General features: G+C 46.9%; 1 protein-coding gene across 1 annotated transcript in view; it reads left to right on the top strand.

The window, feature by feature from the left end:
- wdr27 (WD repeat domain 27) overlaps positions 1-19,505 on the top strand; it is a 119,674-nt gene that overhangs the window by 77,430 nt on the left and 22,739 nt on the right. The window contains exon 24 of the mRNA XM_056292255.1: positions 9,344-9,472. Within this exon, the coding sequence (XP_056148230.1) occupies positions 9,344-9,472 (129 nt within the window). The remainder of the gene's footprint in view (positions 1-9,343; positions 9,473-19,505) is intronic.

Below are 19,505 nucleotides of genomic sequence, written 5' to 3'. Positions count from 1 at the left end.
GTACCACGTGAGAGGATCACACAATTTCCCCCCAGTTCCCCCTCCCCCCTGAACAGGCGCCCCAACCGACCAGAGGAGGCGCTAGTGTAGTGGCCAGGACACATACCCACATCCGGCTTCCTACCCACAGACACGGCCAGTTGTGTCTCTAGGGATGCCCGACCAAGCCGGAGGTAACACGGGGATTCAAACCGGGATCCCCATGTTAGCAGGCAATGGAATAGACCGCTACGCCACCCGGACGCCCCAGTGAATGTACCTGTCAGCAGGTGTGGTTTTTAAATACTTGGGGTCAACTGTCCAAAGTAATGGAGAGTGCAGAAGAGAGGTGAAAAAGAGAGTGCAGGCGGGTTGGAGTGGGTGGAGAAGTGTGTTGGGAGTGATTTGCGACAGAAGGGTACCAGCAAGAGTTAAAAGGAAGGTTTACAAGATGGTTGTGGGACCAGCTATGTTGTATGGTTTGGAGACAGTGGCACTGATGAAAAGGCAGGAGGTGGAGCTGGAGGTGGCAGAGTTGAAGATGATAAGATTTTTACTGGGAGTGATGAAGAAGGACAGGATTAGGAACGAGTATATTAGAGGGACAGCTCAGGTTGGACGGTTTGGAGACAAAGCAAGAGAGACAAGATTGAGATGGTTTGGACATGTGTGGAGGAGAGATGCTGGGTATATTGGGAGAAGGATGCTGAATATGGAGCTGCCAGGGAAGAGGAAAAGAGGAAGGCCAAAGAGGAGGTTTATGGAGGTGGTGAGGGAGGACATGCAGGTGGCTGGTGGGACAGAGGAAGATGCAGAGGACAGGAAAAGATGGAAACGGATGATCCGCTGTGGTGACCCCTAATGGGAGCAGCCAAAAGTGGTAGTAGTAGTAGTAGTAGTAGTAGTAGTAGTAGTAGTAGTAGTAGTAGTAGTAGTAGTAGTAGTAGTAGTAGTGCTATCAGCAGGTGTGGTGGAGCTGGTTTTGAATGAACCAATCCTTCTCTTTTCACCCCCTCTTTAAAAGGGCTGCGCATGCTATGCTGTGAGTGCACTGCCAATTCGATGATGGAAGCAAGAGAGCACAGTCCAAAGCTTTCCGTAGTAAAAAAGTTTCTCCCAAGAAGAAACTGATGTCTTTGTGCAGGAAGCGCAGAATCACCAGGAAAATTTGAACCAGATTTTATTTAAATAAATGAACAGTCAGAAACAACAGAATGCAATCTGCAAGTATGCGTTTTCATCGTAGAACTGTCTTGTAAAATAATAAACAACTTAATTTTGATCTGGTAGTTTATAGGCTAATGGCACCATCAAACAGTCTCCAAATGGTTGGAATTAGGAATCAGGAGCAATGTATTGTCATTTCTTTCATGTACTTGCATACACAAAAGAAATGAAATTCCGTTTCCCCCAGCCCACAGCAGTGCAACACTAAAGAGAAAAACACACATCCCAAATCCCCAAAAGCAACACCACCAAAAACATACAAAAACAGAGAGAACAAAGCAAAAAAACAAAAACAAAACACAGTTAACAACACAGTCCACTCAATGCAACACAGTCCAAAAATTCCACTGTCCAGAGAACGAACGCCAGCCAGGATGAATGTCGGAACTGCCGTTCTGCATGGGCTAGCAGTTAGCTTAGCCTGCACCGCTTCCGTGTCCTGTCAGACCGCCCTCGGTGTTTCCTTCTCGGGTGCAGCTCTAGCAGGGCCATGGTCCCTGGGGCTACAGTATGCAGCAGACCAGGCTCCCCCAGCCGATCCAATGCCAGCTCTCTCAGCCAGACACCTTCGACACACCTCCCCGCACTCCACACGATGACACCAAAAACACAGTCAATGCTAGGTGAGGCTGCCGCCAGACCACCCTCGGTGTTATCAGAACTGCCGGTCTGCATGGGCTAGCAGTTAGCTTAGCCTGCCCCACTTCTGCATCCCATCAGACCACCCCTGGTGTTACCTCCTCGGGCGCAGCTCCGGTCAGGGCCGCGGTCCCTGGGCCCAAAGGACCCAGCAGACCAAGCTCTCCCAGCCATCAAACGAAGACAAAACAAACTTAGATGCAGATGTGGACGGCACTGGGCGAGGCCTCCGCAAATGCAAATTCACACTGCCATCTTCCCATGCTGGTGCTGGGTGAGGTCACTGCAAACGTGAATTCGCACCGCCGTCTTCCCACACTGGAAGCAGAGAAATCAACATTCCTATCTTAATTACAATTTTACGCAATATAATGTAAATTATTTCATTTATCTGAGACAGCCAAAGGAAGCAAAAGCTTGAAGCTCCACCCTCTGCCCCCCCCAAAAAAACAGGTGCATGCGACACTTTTGTATTTCATTGATTATATTGATATAGAATTCAGAAGATGAACCAAGTATTGCACACATCAGAAAATATTAAGGTGCAAGACAAAAGTTGCAAAACTAGAGCAAAGGAGTAAGGGCTGGATGCTGAAACACTCCCAAAACTATTTTATTCGGTGGCAACGTTTCGATCAGTCAGAGCCTCCTCAGGCAAAAGTATTTGTACTTGTCTCAGTATTTCACAAAACAATCATGGAAAAATAAAAAACTGAGGAAGATCTGATTGATAGACACCATGTGTTTTATTATTATTATTATTATTATCATTATTATTATTATTAATATTATTATTTCTTTCGCGTTTCCTGTTTTACAGCCTGTAGAGCTGGGTCCAAACTATGGACCTGAGGCACTATAGGGCAGATGTCACTTGATTGACAGTACTTGTTGTAATATGTGGGCTGTTCCCAGTAGGACGATCTTCTGGACTGCATGGATGCTGATGTTGCCTGGGATACAGCTGGTGAACTTCTTCATGAGTCCTAGAGCTCCGATGACCACTGGTGTTGTTTCGGTCTTCATTCTCCACATTCTGTTGATTTCAATCTCCAGGTCTTTGTACTTGGTCAGCTTCACTGTGACTTTCACTGAGGTGTTTTTTTTTTCGGATGGTATTGCCATGTCGATGAGCATGCACCTCTTTTGCTTCCTGTCCCTGATAACGATGTCGGGCTTGTTGGCTTTCATCTCTCTGTCAGTGTGGATGGGCATGTCCCAGAGGATGGTGACGTAATTGTTTTCAGTGACTGTTTCTGGCTGATGTTCGTACCACTTCTCAGTCGTCTTGATCTTGTAACTCCTGCAGATATTCCAGTGCAGGTATGCTGCTGCCCTGTTGTGCCTGTATATGTACTCGGTCTTTGCCAGTTCCGGGCAGCCTGAGACAATGTGGTCGATGGTTTCTTCGTTCATTCCACAGATTCTGCATTTTGGGTCTGTTCCATCTTTGATGGTGCAATGGTGATAGGATCTGGTTGCCAGGCTCTGGTCTTGTACAGCGATTATCAGGCCCTCCACCTCTGCCTTCAGCCCGGTGCTCCTCAGACACTGGTGTGTCTTTTGTTGGTCCACATCTGTATCTTTCATTCTTTTTGGGCACTTCCCATGCATTGCTTTGTCCTCCCAGGTTTTTTGCAGTTGCCACTGGCCATGGTGTTTTGCCTTCTGCTTCACTCATTTGGCATAGATGGTAGTTGCCTCATTTTCTGTTGGTGGGGTTTCTGGGATATCAAGCTCTTTCTTGAATTGTGCAGCTTCTTTATTGAGGTAGTAGATCTGATGTTTTACTATTTGGAGGAGTGTGTCATCTGTTTTTGTCAGGTATGCATCCAGCCCGATAGTGATAGTCTTGAAGGTCGGTTCAAGTTGGACTAGGCCTCGTCCTCCTGAAGCTCTTGGTAGGTACAGCCTGTCAACGTCTGCTTTTGGGTGGTGCATCTTCTCCATGGTCAGTATCTTTCTTGTCTTGGTATCTAGTCTCTTGGTGTTGTTCAGTTTCCAATTGATGATGTTGAAGCTGTACATTGCTAGAGGTATTGCTAGGGTGTTGATAGCTTCAATTCTGTTAGCTGCATTGAATTCGCTCTTCAGTACCATACAGACTCTCCTGTGGTACTCTTTCTGGATCTTCTCCTTCATGGTTGAGTGTTGTATGCTGTCTCCTTCGTTCACTCCTAGGTACTTGTATGTGCTATCTTGGTCTAGCTCTTTGATTACGGTGTGAGTGTCAAGGTCTAAGTCTGCAGTCTTGGTAAGTCTTCCTTTCTTGAAAGTGGCTTTGGCACACTTGTCGATTCCGAATTCCATCTTGATGTCGTCGCTGAAGGTCTTGGCGATGATGAGTAGACCCTTCTGCTGATTGTCGTCCTTGGTAAACGTCTTGAGGTCGTCAATGTAGAACAGGTGGGTCAGTTTGCCATTCTGTGATTTGTACCCATAGCTGCTGTTGTCCAGTAGATTGCTGAGTGGCGCTAGTGAAAGGCAAAAGAGCAGTGGTGATAGTGAGTCCCCTTTGAAGATTCTGCTTCTGATGTTGATCGGTCTCGATGTTAACAACCCCTCTGCATGATGGAGATTCAAAGTGGTCTTCCAGGTCTTCATGCTCTCCGTGACGAATTTGACAGTTGTTGGGCGGTCTCTGTAGATCTTGAGGCTCTTCTCTATCCAGGAGTGTGGCATGCTGTCAAATGCCTCCCTGTAGTCAATCCATGCTGTTGACAAGTTCTTTTTTTCAATTTGACCTCATTCATTCATTTGTGACTTGCAAGTTTCAGTGTTGCACGACTGAGTAGATTTATTAATTAATTGAATCATCTATTTTGTTACGTACTTGGTTCAGCTTTGTGGGGGCGCATGTTTTAGATTTATCTGTATCTTTATCTTTATCTTTATTTATCTTTCTGTGAGTTTTTGTACAGAGAAACTATGGATTTGCCATGTTGGAGAAAGTAAAAAAATAAGCAAGTGATTAAAAATACAAGGAGGTGGGCGTCCAAGTAGCGTAGTGGTCTATTCTGTTGCCTACCAACACGGGGATCGCCGGTTCGAATCCCCGTGTTACCTCCGGCTTGGTCGGGCGTCCCTACAGACACAATTGGCCGTGTCTGCGGGTGGGAAGCCGGATGTGGGTATGTGTCCTGGTCGCTCGAGGGGCCTGTTTGGGGGGGAGGGGGAACTGAGGGGAATAGCGTGATCCTCCCACGTGCTATGTCTCCCCTAGTGAAACTCCTCACTGTCAGGTGAAAAGAAGCGACTGCTGACTCCACATGTATCGGAGGAGGCATGTGGTAGTCTGCAGTCCTCCCCAGATTGGCAGAGGGGGTGGAGCAGAGACCGGGACGGCTCGGAAAATAGGGTAATTGGCCAAGTACCACTAGGGAGAAAAAGGGGGGAAAATCCACAAAAAAAAAAAAGAACAAAGAAAAGAACAAAATATCCATCCATCCATTATCAAAGCCGCTTATCCTGATCGGGGTCATGGGATGCTGGAGCCTATCCCAGCAGCCATTGGACGGCTGGCAGGGAGACACCTTGGACAGGCCGCCAGTCCATTACAGGGCTGACACATTCACACGTAGGGGCAATTTAGTATGGCCGATTCACCTGATGTAATCCTACGCCTGTATGATGATATGGAGGTCTATATGGGTGCACCTCCACTAACAACAGTGATGAAAATGACACTGCACTACGTGGCGGTCACCTGGTTCGAGCAGGTGGGCGGTGGGTGGTGCATGTTTTGGTAATTGTCAATCCAGTGAGTGCTGCCATCAGTGAGTGCTGCCAGAACTGCAGCACTCACTGGATTGACAATGACACATTTCCTACCGTGACATCGGCACAAAGTGAGTCACCAAAACACCAACGAGTGTGGCACAAGGAGAAATTCATCACTGAGCCTCAGGAAAATGACACTTTGCCAGCTTAGAGCTGTGATTTCCACCATGCGCCTGTGCGAAAATGCGCCCCCTAATTTATCCAGAGGCCAGAGGCTAATAAAAGAGTAAGGCTATGTATGACAGCCGAGTTATATCCAGGCAACTTTCAAAGAACTCTTTTCCCCTAGATTTGTAATGTCCTGTTAGGCACCACATAGGATGCTTTAAACAGGAGGCTCTGCCCAAAGACCCATCTAGGGAGCGCTCTTGAAGGTTTTTTTTTTTTTTCACTGAAACATAATCAAAAACATCTGCAGGAATCTGATGAGTCGCCGTCTGGTAACAAACATCCCCACATCTGGTTTTATCTGTTCTCATGGCACTGCTGAAAGAGAGTGGTTTGAAGCACACTGATTTTGTTTGGAAAACCAAGGGAAGCAATGCAACCAAACTGAGAGCTGCTTGTGCAGATTTACCACTAAAAGCTGTCTGCAGAGAGGGGCAGAAACATACTCACACATTTAGTCTACATAAACATTTATTCTCAGATATCTGACCCCCCCCCCTTGCAACAAGCATGTAAGTTACTTGTTGAAAATGTAAAACTTCGGTGTCACTGCAAAGGTATTTAAGCTTAAAGTCCACATCAAGACAATACTGACAGCCAGCACTACACATGAAACTGGCATTTAGCTGATCCTTCAGATTACTACATTTAGATAGAAAATACCAAATATAGAAATTGAAAATATAGAAATCCCATCAATTTAAACCTTTTTGTAATTAGTTTAAGTTTCACTGTATTAAACCTGAGTTAAAACAATGCTTTGCAAGAAAATCAATGGCAAGCAACTTCCAACGGAGAGTAGAAAATGTTTTATTAGTAAAGAGTTGCTTATCTATGTCCTCATCTATGCACGGTCAAGTTAAGTCAAGTCAAGTTTGATTGTATAGCCCAAAATCACAAGGTAGTCCCAAAGGGCTTTACAATATACACCAATATACAACAATATATTACCTACAACACCCTCTATCCTTGTACCTGAGACCCAAATAAGAAAAACTCCACAAGAAAAATCCCAGTTGTCCTTATCAGGAAAAACTGGGAGAAAGCTCAGGAAGAGTAACAGAGGAGAATAATGTATAATGTAAACCAGAGAAATTTTTTTGGGGGGGGTTCCCCCCCTTTTCTCCTCAATTCTACTTGGCCAATTACCCCACTCTTCTGAGCCGTCCCGGTCACTGTCCCCCCCTGCTAATCTGGGGAGGGCTGCAGACTACCACATGCCTCCTCCGATGCATGTGGAGTCGCCAGCCACTTCTTTTCACCTGACAGTGAGGCGTTTCACCAGGGGGACGTAGCGCATGGGAGGGTCACACTATTCCCCCCCAGTTCCCCCTGCCCTCTGAACAGGCGCCCCCAACCGACCAGAGGAGGCGCTAGTGCAGCGACCAGGACACATACCCACACATCCGGCTTCCCACCCGCAGACACGGCCAATTGTGTCTGTAGGGACGCCCGACCAAGCCAGAGGTAACACGGGGATTCGAACTGGCGATCCCCGTGTTGGTAGGCAACGGAATAGACCGCTACACTACCCGGACCCCAAGATTTGGTTTCTTAAAGAGAGGTTTAACTATGGCAGTTTTAACAATGCCAGCGGGGGACCCAGCAGCCACCAAAGTTCTTTAAGCAGCAGGGAGGGGGTCAAGAAGCCAAGTTGTAGGTTTTGCTACCAACACCAGCTTTGACAATGCTTCAAGTGAGATAGTCTGGAAATGTGAAAGTACAGGGACAGTCTGAGAGTCCCTATAAGAAATTAGCATCACAGGGTCTATAGGTTTAACAATTGCAAAACCCAAGCACGTTAAAAACTGCAAGGCGGGTCTAATTATGAAAATTCACCATTGTAAGGGGACCTGCAAAGCATAGAGAATAAAAACACAATTTATTTGGCAGTAAAATACCATATTCAGCCAAGATCCACCTCAGGTTACCTTGAAATGTTCAAAAACAGGGCAAGTGATGATGAGAAAATAGTCATGATAGTCATAATTTGAGCAATGCTGGGATAATGTGCACCAGTAACGCCACTATCCTCATATTTAATGAAACGAGGTTTTTTAAAGAGCGCTCGTATTTACAGTAAAAACCCTCAGGAGTAATTGCAGATGGAAGGGGAGTTGTATGCAAACCCCACAGAGCGGCTCATACCACCATAGCCTTGAACTCGTGGTCAGTAAAGACTGCCACTTGCTAATCTCAGTTAAAGCTGCTTTGTCTGAGAATACCTTCATTTTTTATGTTTGAGGGGAGCGATCTTCTTTGTGCCCTCTCACCTGGAATTTTCCAGCCATTATCATTTCCAGAACCAAAATCCTTGAGTCGCTTATTTCATTTCCAGTCTCTCCCAAGTGTATAAAGAATAAATTCACCTTCTTTCTTTTTTTTTTAACCTGGACCTCATTAAAAAGTTACCCGGCATCACTTCAATATTGAGAAACTTGCCACTTTGCTGAATCTGGCCTTTGAAACAACTCAGTGGGGCAATTGTATACAAAAGCCATGATATATCCGCTTTTTGAAAACGGGAGGCTCACTGCACAGTTAGATATATCTCCATTTCTTTTATGTTTCTTCAGAATATGTTTTGAATGAATGAAATCCGATATGCCTGCAAGCTTTCCAATATATCAGTGTTTCTGAAGGCTCAAGCAGTTTCCCCATTCGACTGCACTGAAGCCCAGTGAGAAGGTTTACGTTTCCCAAAACTGTAAGCAATTAATTCTGTTTTTGTGTATATGATTCTAAACGAGGCACGGTGGCGCAGTGGTTAGCGTGGTTGCCTCACAGCAAGAAGGTCCTGGGTTCGAACCCCGCCCGGGGTAGTCCCACCTTGGGGGTTGTCCCAGGTCGCCCTCTTTGTGGATTTTGCGTGTTCTCCCCGTGTCTGCGTGGGTTTCCTCCGGGTGCTCCGGTTTCCTCCCACAGTCCAAAGACGTGTAGGTCAGGTGAATCAGCCATACTAAATTGTCTCTAGGTGTGTGGGTGTGGTGTGGTGTGGTGTGGTGTGGGGGGGGGGGGCTGCGAGCCCTGCGATGGCCTGGTGGCCTGTCCAGGGTGTCTCCGTACCTGCCACCCAATGACTGCTGGGATAGGCTCCAGCATCCCCGTGACCTGAATTCGGATAAGCAGCTTGGATAATGGATGGATGGATGGATGGGTCTATAGGTAGATTACTTATTTTATTTCTAATAGCCTCAATTTTACTGCAAGAAAATTCCAAAATGTCATGGGCAGTACAAGTAGTAGAAGGTTAGTAGAAGTAGTAGTAGTAGTAGTAGTAGAAGGTTGCTTTGTCAGTAGATGTTTGCCGTATCACGTATGTGTAAACACCAACCTCTGACTGGTAATCACAAAAAAACAAATGTAGATCGTTCTTACCATTAGCATAATGTACAAAAAGAATTTTGAGGCATTATTTTATTGGCTTTAGGGTGGTTATGAATTTCACACATAAAAAATGTACTCAAAATGAGTCATGTGAGTTTACCCTTCACTGCATGCCTTTATTTAACGTTATTTATTAAAATTCATTCTATCTTGTTCATTGCAGGCCTATGTGTACGACATCCGCAGCAGCAATTACCTCCACAAGCTTCAAAAACACTCGGACACGGTTCTGAATGTGCGTTTCAACCCTGCCACACCTGAGGTGAGTACAACCTTCTTCTCTTCAATATACGTATATATAAAAAGACAGGTGACAAATGATAAAAAAAAATTTGAAAAAATTAAAGTTAAACAATAATAGATAGATAGATAGATAGATAGATAGATAGATAGATAGATAGATAGATAGATAGATAGATAGATAGATAGATAGATAGATAGATAGATAGATAGATAGATAGATAGATAGATAGATAGATAGATAGATAGATAGATAGATAGATAGATTTTAAAAAGAAACCTAACCTAAAAAAAAAGAACCTAAAAAAGAAACTCTAAGGGGACAAGTTGACCCAAACTTGTCCCCTTTGCGGGAAGGGTCACTGCAGATCGATAAAAAGTTCCTGGGTCTGAGTGATCACCTTTATCCTATGATGAGACATTTCTATGCTGATGAGAGTGGTCTCTTCCAGGATGACAATGCCCCATCCACAGGGCACGAGGGGTCACTGAATGGTTTGATGAGTATGAAAATGATGTAATCATATGCTATGGCCTTCACAGTCACAAGACCTCAACCCAGTTGAACACCAATGGGAGATTTTGGACCGACTTGTTAGACAGCACTCTCCACCACCATCATCAAAACACCAAATGAGGGACTATGTTTTGGAAGAACGGTGTTCCATTCCTCCAGTAGAGTTCAGAGACTTTTAAGAGTCTATGACAAGGAGCATTGAAGCTGTTCTGGAGGCTTGTGGTGGCTGAACACCTTACTAAGACATCCCTCTCACCCTTTTTCGGGTGGTACGTGTCTTCCTCAAATTCAGGTCCTCTACCAGAGGCCTGTGAGTTTGAGGGTTCTGCGCAGTAACTTAGCTGTTCCTAGGATTGTACTCTTCTGAACAGAGACCTCAGATGGTGTTCCTGGAATCTGCTGGAGCCACTCCCTAGTGCTCCTATTACCACTGGGACTACTGTGGATTTCACCTTCCATATCTGATCTAGTCCTTCCTTCAACCCTTGCTATTTCTCTAGCTTCTCATGCTCTTTCTTCCTGATATATAAATACAAGATAGCACCATGGATAGATAGTAGCCTCGGTTCTGCACTCTCTTGTACTTTTCTGTTTTTGTTTATTTGTTTAGTCACCATGGGGGCAGGATAAGCGGTTTGGATAATGGATGGATGGATGGCTGTTTAGTTTCCAGCTCCCACTCACTGATCACATACAGCAGGGGAGACCTTTTAAGCCTCCAACTGTCCACTGGACAAACTGAACAAACTTTTTTATCAACTTTAACTGAACGTTTTAATGAAAGTCTTTTCAAGCGTTGGGGGAGCAGCAGCTCTGTGCGGGCTCCGGCGGAGATGCCGACAGGGGAAGTGATCCGGCGCGCTTGCGACGGCAGGATCTCTCCCGTCAATCCACCTGGCAAATGTCTGCTCTCTAGCCAGCAAGATGGACAAACTGCTGCTCCTAAATGGACTTTTCCATATCTGTCGCCCTGTGCCTCACTGAAGCCTGGCTTAGTGAGCACATACCAAACAGTACACTTCATCTGCCGCAGTTACAGCTCTTCTGAGCGGACCGTGAAACGGAGCTATCAGAAAAAAAGGGGGGGGTTTACACTACATCTTCCAACACCTCGACTCCCCAGGGACACATGCAAGGGTCCTGTTTGAGGACTTCAGCTCAGCGTTCAACACCATCGTCCCAGATATCCTCCACTCCAAACTCACCCAGCTCACTGTACCAGCCCCCATCTGCCAGTGGATTAAAAACTTCCTGACAGACAAGAGGCGGCTGGTGAGGCTGGGGAAAATCACATCCAGCACCTGGATAATCAGCACTGGTGCCCCCCAGGGATGTGTGCTCTCCCCACTACTCTTCTCCGTCTACACAAATTGTTGCACCTAAGGTGACCCGTCTGTTCAGCTCCTGAAGTTTGGATGGGTCTTTGAGGAACAGACCATTTACTCTTTTGGGTCTGCTTCTCAAGTGTATCTCTTCAGCCTGGTGGCCCACATACGCTTTGTTTGGCAGTTTCCAGAGCCTCACTTACGGACATCGTCCTGTATTTCTTCAATCAGGGCCTGTCTTTCATCACACCTTTCTACACCTCTGTTAACTGGCTAACATCTCTCCATGCTGCTGCTTTGATCTTGGCTTCCAGCCTTCTCTTCCATAGAGGGTACTGTTGGTGACCCGTGTTCTTAATCCTGTACCCAAGCAGCTCCAGGATTATGGTTGCAATGGCATATACAAGCTCATGTGTCTCTGTTATGGTGGCAGTCGAGATATTGTGTAAGGCTGCGTTCACATCTGCAAGCAGGCTTTGTTTTTGGTGCGTTGTCACTAAGTCATGAAAGCCGAGCTCGGGTGTTGACTGTCTTTAGTCTGGCCATGATTCTCATATGAACCTCTCAGTAGCTTCAGCTGTCATGGCTAATATGATTGTTTCCGCTTGTTGGAGTCTGTCCTCATGCATTTCCTGCCTACTGGGTGGCCCTTCAGGATGCTGAATTGTATAGTCATCCTGTTGGAGCCTCTCCATCTCAAGTTGTGATAGCAGCTTCCTTCTATTGATGTTAGAGCATTGAGCCATTAGCTGCTTGTGAGTCAGTGTGGAAGTAGGTCTCCTAAAGGTCCACAGTTCCCACACATACGCTTCATATAGCCCTTCTCCTGGGGTCTGCTGTTACAATAGTATTCCATCAGTTCCAGGTTCTCAGCCCTTGTCCATGAATGTTTTGTTCCAGTAGCCCATTTCTTATCAGGTTGTCCTGGTTCCTTAACACCTGACGCGAACCTTGTTAACCCGGGCCACATCTGAGCTGGTATGACTCTATTCATACTACTCTCACTCATGTCTGAGGTAGTCAGATGTATAGCATTAGGAGTCTAAGCCACGGACTCTTACTGGAGACTCGTCCCAACCGGGGTTTGAACCCCCGATCTCCGGCAGAAAAACTGGCGTGTGTGTGTGTGTGTTTGAATATATAGATATAGCAGTCAGTTCAATCATTTATTGTACCACAATACAATAGAGACAATCGGAGCAACAGGAGACAATGACAATAAAAACAATAGGAAACACTGTGACACTTAAAAGAACTAACACAAAAGTCAATGAAACACCAAAGCCTATCAATGCCATAAAAGACTATACAATAAGCAATAAGCAAGGCTTAAGAAGAGTCAGATGTGATATATACAGTGAAATCAGAAGTGTTTGGTGCAGTCATTTTGTTGTGTGCAACTTAAAGAGGTACTAAACACTTACATGTGTTTTTTGAACTGTAAACTGAATGATATGACTGTACGGTGATGAAACACATCAATGCCGATGTTAATATTGACATTTCTTATCCAATTTATAAAAAAAATTGGCATTTCATGGGTTTAAAATGGCTCAACACACCATCTGCTGTTTTAAATCAGCCCTCTTATAAGGCCAACGCTGCGTAGAGTCGACTGGTTGAGACTTATCTGCATGATGAAATGAAAAAGAATGTTAACGGCCTCTAATCAGAGATGGGCGACCCACCTCCCCCAGCCCCGCTCTTGAGTGTGAGTCTGTGAAACTGCACTCATTTTGAAACATGTGCTGATCGAGACTCATTGTTCACAGGAGTTTATTCGCTAACCTTGCACCTTTATTACATTTCTACCAACCTTTTGAATTTCTTTAAGTTTACAGGTAGTTATAGCTATATTATTTCATCATTTTCAATTTTGGTGCAATGGTTCGGCTGTTTGCTTCTGACAGCTGTAAAAGCACCAGCGGACAACTGGGTCGGTCAGGCTGAGGGAGCAGTCACCTGCCTGTCTCCGACACCAGAAATCTACAGCCCGTCTCGTGACGCCCCCTTCTGTCTGCGGCGTATCCGCGTCGCAGCGGTTGGGGCATCTATACGGGGTAGGGTCTGACCCCGTGCCGGAAGGCGGGCTGGTGGAGGGCACTGGGTACGGCGCCAGGCCCTTCTCAGGGATCTCCCTAGCTACTCCTGCCCATGCTCCTGCCTTACCCCCCCCTCAGCCCCCCCCCCCTTTTAGCTCCTTGCCCACATTTTAGCATTTTTCAAAATTATGCAGTGGGTATAGTTAGGCTCAGACCTGGGGGAGAAGTTACACTTTAAGCATATTTATTGCATAATAAATGAAAGCTTATACATATTGCACTTTGCCCTTGGTAGCCTAAACCTCTAGCCTAAAGGGAGAGGGTAATATTCCTTGAGAGGAGGGTGATCTGGGCTGCTTTCACACACACACACACACACACACACACACAGAGTGTTGGTTGGTCATATTTCCTTCACTAGCTGGGCCACTACTGATTTTTGCTTACTTTAGCTCCCGACCCATGCTCGAACAACGTGCAGCCCTCAGCTGAGCCGTACTCGACAGTCGTTTTTGTGTTTTGCCGTACTCTCGTATAGCGCTCTCACTTTAGCCCCTCTCTGGCCAGGAAATAGCTGGCGTCTTGTTTCTTTGTTGTACAATATCATGGTAATATATTGACCAAGACCACAGTTGATATTTTACCTTCCCTTAGGATCTGCTGTAATCAGAAAATAGAGGGCCTCTGAGTACAAAAACACACAAGGCTGCACTGCTTCCTTGGAAAGCCTCAGCAGTTTGCTAAGTGGTGTTACACAGTACAATAAGTCTCTCTTCTGAGGAGTCTCTGAGTCAGGACAGTTTGATGTAAGCATCCCCAGGACGCTTGAGAGGATCTGCCGGTTTTCCACGAATACTATGCCAAACTGCCATTTAAACCCTCTTGTGTATCACTCAGCAACACATAAAGAACTTCAAGAACACACATATCCAAACTAAAACACACATCCATCCATCCATTTTCCGAACCGCTTACCCTGCTCTCATTGGGCGGCAGGCGGGGAGACACCCTGGACGGGCCACCAGGCTACACGCACCCACACACACGCACGCACGCACACACCTAGGGACAATTTAGTACGGCCGATTCGCCTGACCTACTTGTCTTTGGACTGTGGGAGGAAACCGGAGCACCCGGAGGAAACCCACGCAGACACGAGGAGAACATGCAAACTCCACACAGAGGACGACCCTGGGATGAATCCCAAGGTGGGACTACCCTGGGGCTTGAACCCAGGACCTTCTTGATGTGAGGTGACCATGCTAACCACTGCGCCACCGTGCCACCATTATTAGAAATATATATAATTTAATTGCCAGAAAGCTAAAACACGGCAAATATGCAATTGTAGACTTAAACCGTTACATGAAGACAGCTTTTTAGAAGACAGCTTTTATTGTAATAGAGCTCTGAAATCATGTTGGATCATGTGAGTTCCTCCCAGGTTCTAAGAATCCTTTTCGTCTTCTTTGATTTTCAACAATGGTGGGTATCCAAAGTGTTGCATTACTGCCAACTGCAGGTTAAAAGTGAAGTGGTTGTGGGAGTGAGTGATGGTTAGTATAATCAGTAAGTGTGTGATGGACTGCCTTTGCCTCATCGTCTGGCGTGTGCACTTTGATGACTGAAAGACAAAAAAATCTGCGAAATGTGTCCTTATCAGTGCAGTCTCGCACGTTTTCAAACTCGCTCAGGGTGTGAGAAGTCCTCCAGTGTGTAGCCGGTGTAACCAGGTTAAAATTAATGTTTTTATTTTATTTTGTTTGAGTATGAAATATCACCAAATCCTGTCTGTGTGCTGTTATTTGTGTTTACTACATTTTAATTTATGTCATTTACTTTTATGTATGTTTTCCAACGACCGTCATATACATGTACTGTCGCTTTAAGAGAGAGTTCTTGTGGGTACACGGAAGAGGGAACGCGGGAGAGGCCATTTTTGTTTTGTGGGAGGAGTCTCAAGCAGCAATCGAGCCGAGCCACACGTGTTTCTGACCGTAGGACAGTTTTGCTGGTTGAGGAGAACGTAACCTTGAGTATCCCTGTAAGAAGATACTACAAGCTGTGGGATAAAATACTTGTTTATCCTTTCTTACATCGGAGTCCCGTGGACGGTTTCTCCTTCTAACGCACACGAGTGAAGTTCGGGCAGTGGTTGAACTTCGACCCCCACGTCCGTAAGAAACACCGCTCCCGCTGAGGACTGGACGTTTGTCGAAGGGTTTGAAACCAAAATAAATGGCAAGGTGGGCCAAATAGAGTCCTGTGTGTCCCCCCCCCTCCTTCCTTGATCATGATGATGATGATGATGAGAGACTGAGGGCCCCCCACAACATTTGGGACCCCACACAACTAGAACACAACGCAGAGCTAATTATGAGAGTGACGGGCGTGCAGCAGGCTGACCAGCATAGAACAGCATAGGACTGCCCCCGTTACATTGGTGCCGTGACCCTCCTGGATCCTGAGAGTGACATCAGTTGCTCGCCGCGGGAGGCTGCTGTCGTCATCAAGCCCCAGACGTCCTCAGGTATTTCTACAGACTGTACACTCATGTTACAGTGGACTGGAGTTGAGCTGTGTGGACACTGGACAGTCATAGCTGTGGTTACCATGGACTGGGCTTGTGAACAGGACATTTGTATATACTGAAGGAAGAAAAACACACGAGAAAAAAAGGTTAATGTTGATGTGATTAAAGGACTCGTGTGATTAATCTGTTGGTGAATTTGTTGATTGTGTGTGATTGTTTCAATCTCTTAGTGATTTCTAGATTCAATTATTTAAATGAATTGAGCTTTTCACTTTTTTTTTTTTTTTTTTTATCTGAGTGTTAGAGGTAGGAACATGGCAGAGGGTGGTTCGTACGTAGGTGGGGGTAACATTGCTGATCAGGATCTTTTGGATCGCCAGTGTGCTATGGAGAGGGGGTACCAGTTAGATGTGGGTGGGGGTTTACGGCTAGGTTTAGGTAGGAGTTTCGGGCAGCTCTTAGAGGGCGGGGAACCAGACACCAGAGCACCAGGACCTAGAGACCCGACCACATTTGGCACTCCTCAGTTCACCTCCACACGCTACGTAGAACGGGCCAGGCCAGGTATCAGCGAAGGGGCTGTGCTAGGTAACAGCGAGCAGCCAGTGGGTGAGTTAGCCATGCTCATTACTCGGTTAGCAGAGAAGATAGGAGAGTCAATCACTGCTAAGCTGCAGGAAACACAAGTGCTTAGAAACACACACACAGCCAGTGCTAGGTCTGCTGAACAGCGTTTGGAGACAGCTCCTAGTGTTAGAGTAGTAATGCAGACAGACGCTAGGGTGCCTCCTATTTTCAGGGGCGATAGCTCTGATAAGTTTACAGTTCATGAGTGGGAGAGCCTTATGACTTTGTATTTGAGGAAGCGAGCCATTCCAGTTAGTGAGCAGTCACATGAGATTCTAGCTAAGCTTATGGGGAAAGCAGGGGACGTGGGGAGGATAAAGCTGCGCAACACATCTGTCGACCACATAGCGAACCCCCACATTATTTTTGATGTACTGAAGCAACACTTTAGTGACCTCACATACTCGAGCATGCCCCTGGCGGACTTTTACAGTACGCTGCCCAAGCCAGGTGAGGACGCTATGGAGTATTGGATTAGGCTTAATAAAACAGTGGAGGTGGCTGACGAATGCTTGAAGTGGCAGGGCCGTAGTATTGAAGAGCCAAGCCACGAGGTAAGCATGATGTTTATCAAACACTGTCCAGATCAGTCTCTTGCCAATGTTTTTAAGTTCAAGTCCGCAGGGAAATGGTCTGCTAGCGAGATCCAGGAGAGGCTTGATGAGCACATGCTGGAGAGGAAGTCCCGTGTTGCTGCAGGTGGACAACGTGAAGCAGGCGCGGTAGAGCGTAGGTTCCATTCACAGGTTCATGTCCCTGTAGTCGACATGGCTCCCGACTTGAACACGACCGTGCCGGTGGTGCCATCTCCCGTCCCGGCTCATGCGTCATCTCTTATACCATTTTGTGCAAGGTCTCCTACACCGTCTCCCGCACCGTCTCCCGCACCTGTCTCTGGCGGTGATGACTATATGAGGAGTTTGGTGAGCTTGCTAGACCGTTTGGTCACAATGCAGACTCAGGTTCCAGTTAGCGCTGCAGTCCGGACACCGACGCTGACTCAACCGCCAGCTAACGCCGCAGGGCGGGTGCCAGACGCACCACAGAGGTTGTGCAGGGTTTGTAAGTCTCCGGATCACTCCACATTTTCCCACTGCAGCCGGGAGAACCGATGTATAAACTGTTTGTCTCCTGGTCATTGGAAGAGGGACTGTCCTCACCCTCAGCCGCCCAACCAGCTCCGTTCTCAGCCTGGTGGAAGAGCTGGTCGTCAGTCTCGTCCGTTAAACTACTAAACCCACACCTAGAGAGGGATGGTGTGGGTAATGTAGATGTATCCCTCACTGATGTCTCCGACCTGGCTCACTTGTATGAAGACAAGTGTGCCAAAGCACCTCAGGGTTCGCGTATGGTCATTCAGGCGACACAGAGGATTCAGGCTTTCAGTGACTTGTTCTATGCTCCTGTTCTTGTCAACCAGAGTGTGCAGCTTAATGGCATGTTGGATACTGGCTCTATGTCATGCAGTATCAGTGAAAATGCAGTAGAGAAGCTCCGCTCTGGGGGTGTTTTACCTGAGAAGCAGCAGCCTGAAGAGAACATTGTCTTGATTGGCTGCGGTGGTCTGGAGACTAGGCCTGATGGTTTTTATGACCTCAACATGCAGCTTTATGGTGTTTCCTTTGTCATACCCACTCTGGTCGTGCCCGGTCAGCATGATGATCTGATAGTCGGCACAAACGTCATTAAACATGTGGCCCATGTACTCAAGAGTGGTACTGAGTACTGGGACATCGCGTCCAGACAGGAACATCCGTCTAGTCCTGACGTTGAACAGTTCTTGTCCATGTTCACGAATGTAGAGCGCTGGAGGGGTGGTGCAGTTCCTGAGAAGATAGGTACTGTTAAGCTCACCCAGGCCGTGACACTCTTACCGAGGCACGAGCACTTAGTCTGGGGCAGACTTCCTGCTAAGGTGCCTATGTCAGCTGGAAGCACTGTTGTTGTGGAGCCGACAGACTCCAAGGCCATGCCACGCAGTGTCCTCGTAGGTCGACTTGTCACACCGCTCTGGGGTGATAGGTGGGTACCCATGACTGTTGTCAATCCATCTGACAAAGCCATCACACTGAAAAGGAACTGCAAGTTGGCTGATGTGTTTCCATGCTTGGCGATTGAGGACTTTAATGTTTTCCAGGGACTGCAATCAGTTGCAGGGAGGCATGAGTCCAACGCCACAGATAGCGCCTGTCCCCCTGTCCAGCCGGCTAGGAGTTTGTCAGAGCTCGGACTCAGTGACATTGACCTCAGCTCCTGTCAGGTTAGTGAGGCATGCAAGTCCCAGCTCACTCAGCTGCTCACCGAGTACCATGACATCTTCTCCAGGGACTCTCTGGACTGTGGCGAGGTCACAGGATACACACATCGCATCCATCTGGTGGATGAGCGCCCCTTTCGCTTGCCCCACAGGAGGGTTCCCCCAGCCCACTATCAGAAGTTGAGACAGGTTCTCACTGATATGGAGGAGAAAGGGATTATCCGGAAGTCCTCGAGCGCATACGCTTCACCGCTGGTTATGGTATGGAAGAAGGATGGCGGGCTTCGGATCTGCACTGATTTCAGATGGCTGAATGCTCGGACCTTGAAAGACGCTCATCCCTTGCCACACCAGTCGGACTGTCTTGCCGCGCTGGGTGGTAACTGGCTCTTTAGTACGATGGACCTCACCTCTGGCTTCTTCAACATCCCAATGCATGAAGATGACAAGAAGTACACTGCTTTCACGACTCCCCTTGGGTTGCATGAATACAATCGCATGCCACAGGGCCTTTGTAATAGCCCTGCAGCCTTCATGAGAATGATCATTGGGATCTTTGGGGATCTGAACTTCACGAAGCTTTTGTGCTATCTTGATGATCTTCTTGTCTTCGCGCCGTCAGAGGTTGAGGCTCTGTCGAGGCTCCGCACTGTGTTTCAGAGGTTGAGGGAGAACAACTTGAAACTGGCTCCGAAGAAGTGTCATCTGCTGCAGAAGCGGGTGCGGTTTTTGGGCCACGTGGTTGATGGCGGAGGTGTGTCTGTCGATCCCTCCAAAGTAGAGG

Source organism: Lampris incognitus, chromosome 13 (assembly GCF_029633865.1).
Source record: "Lampris incognitus isolate fLamInc1 chromosome 13, fLamInc1.hap2, whole genome shotgun sequence".
Lineage (NCBI taxonomy): Eukaryota > Metazoa > Chordata > Actinopteri > Lampriformes > Lampridae > Lampris > Lampris incognitus.
Note: the sequence above shows the minus strand (reverse complement) of the source record. Positions and strands in the feature narration are given on the sequence as shown.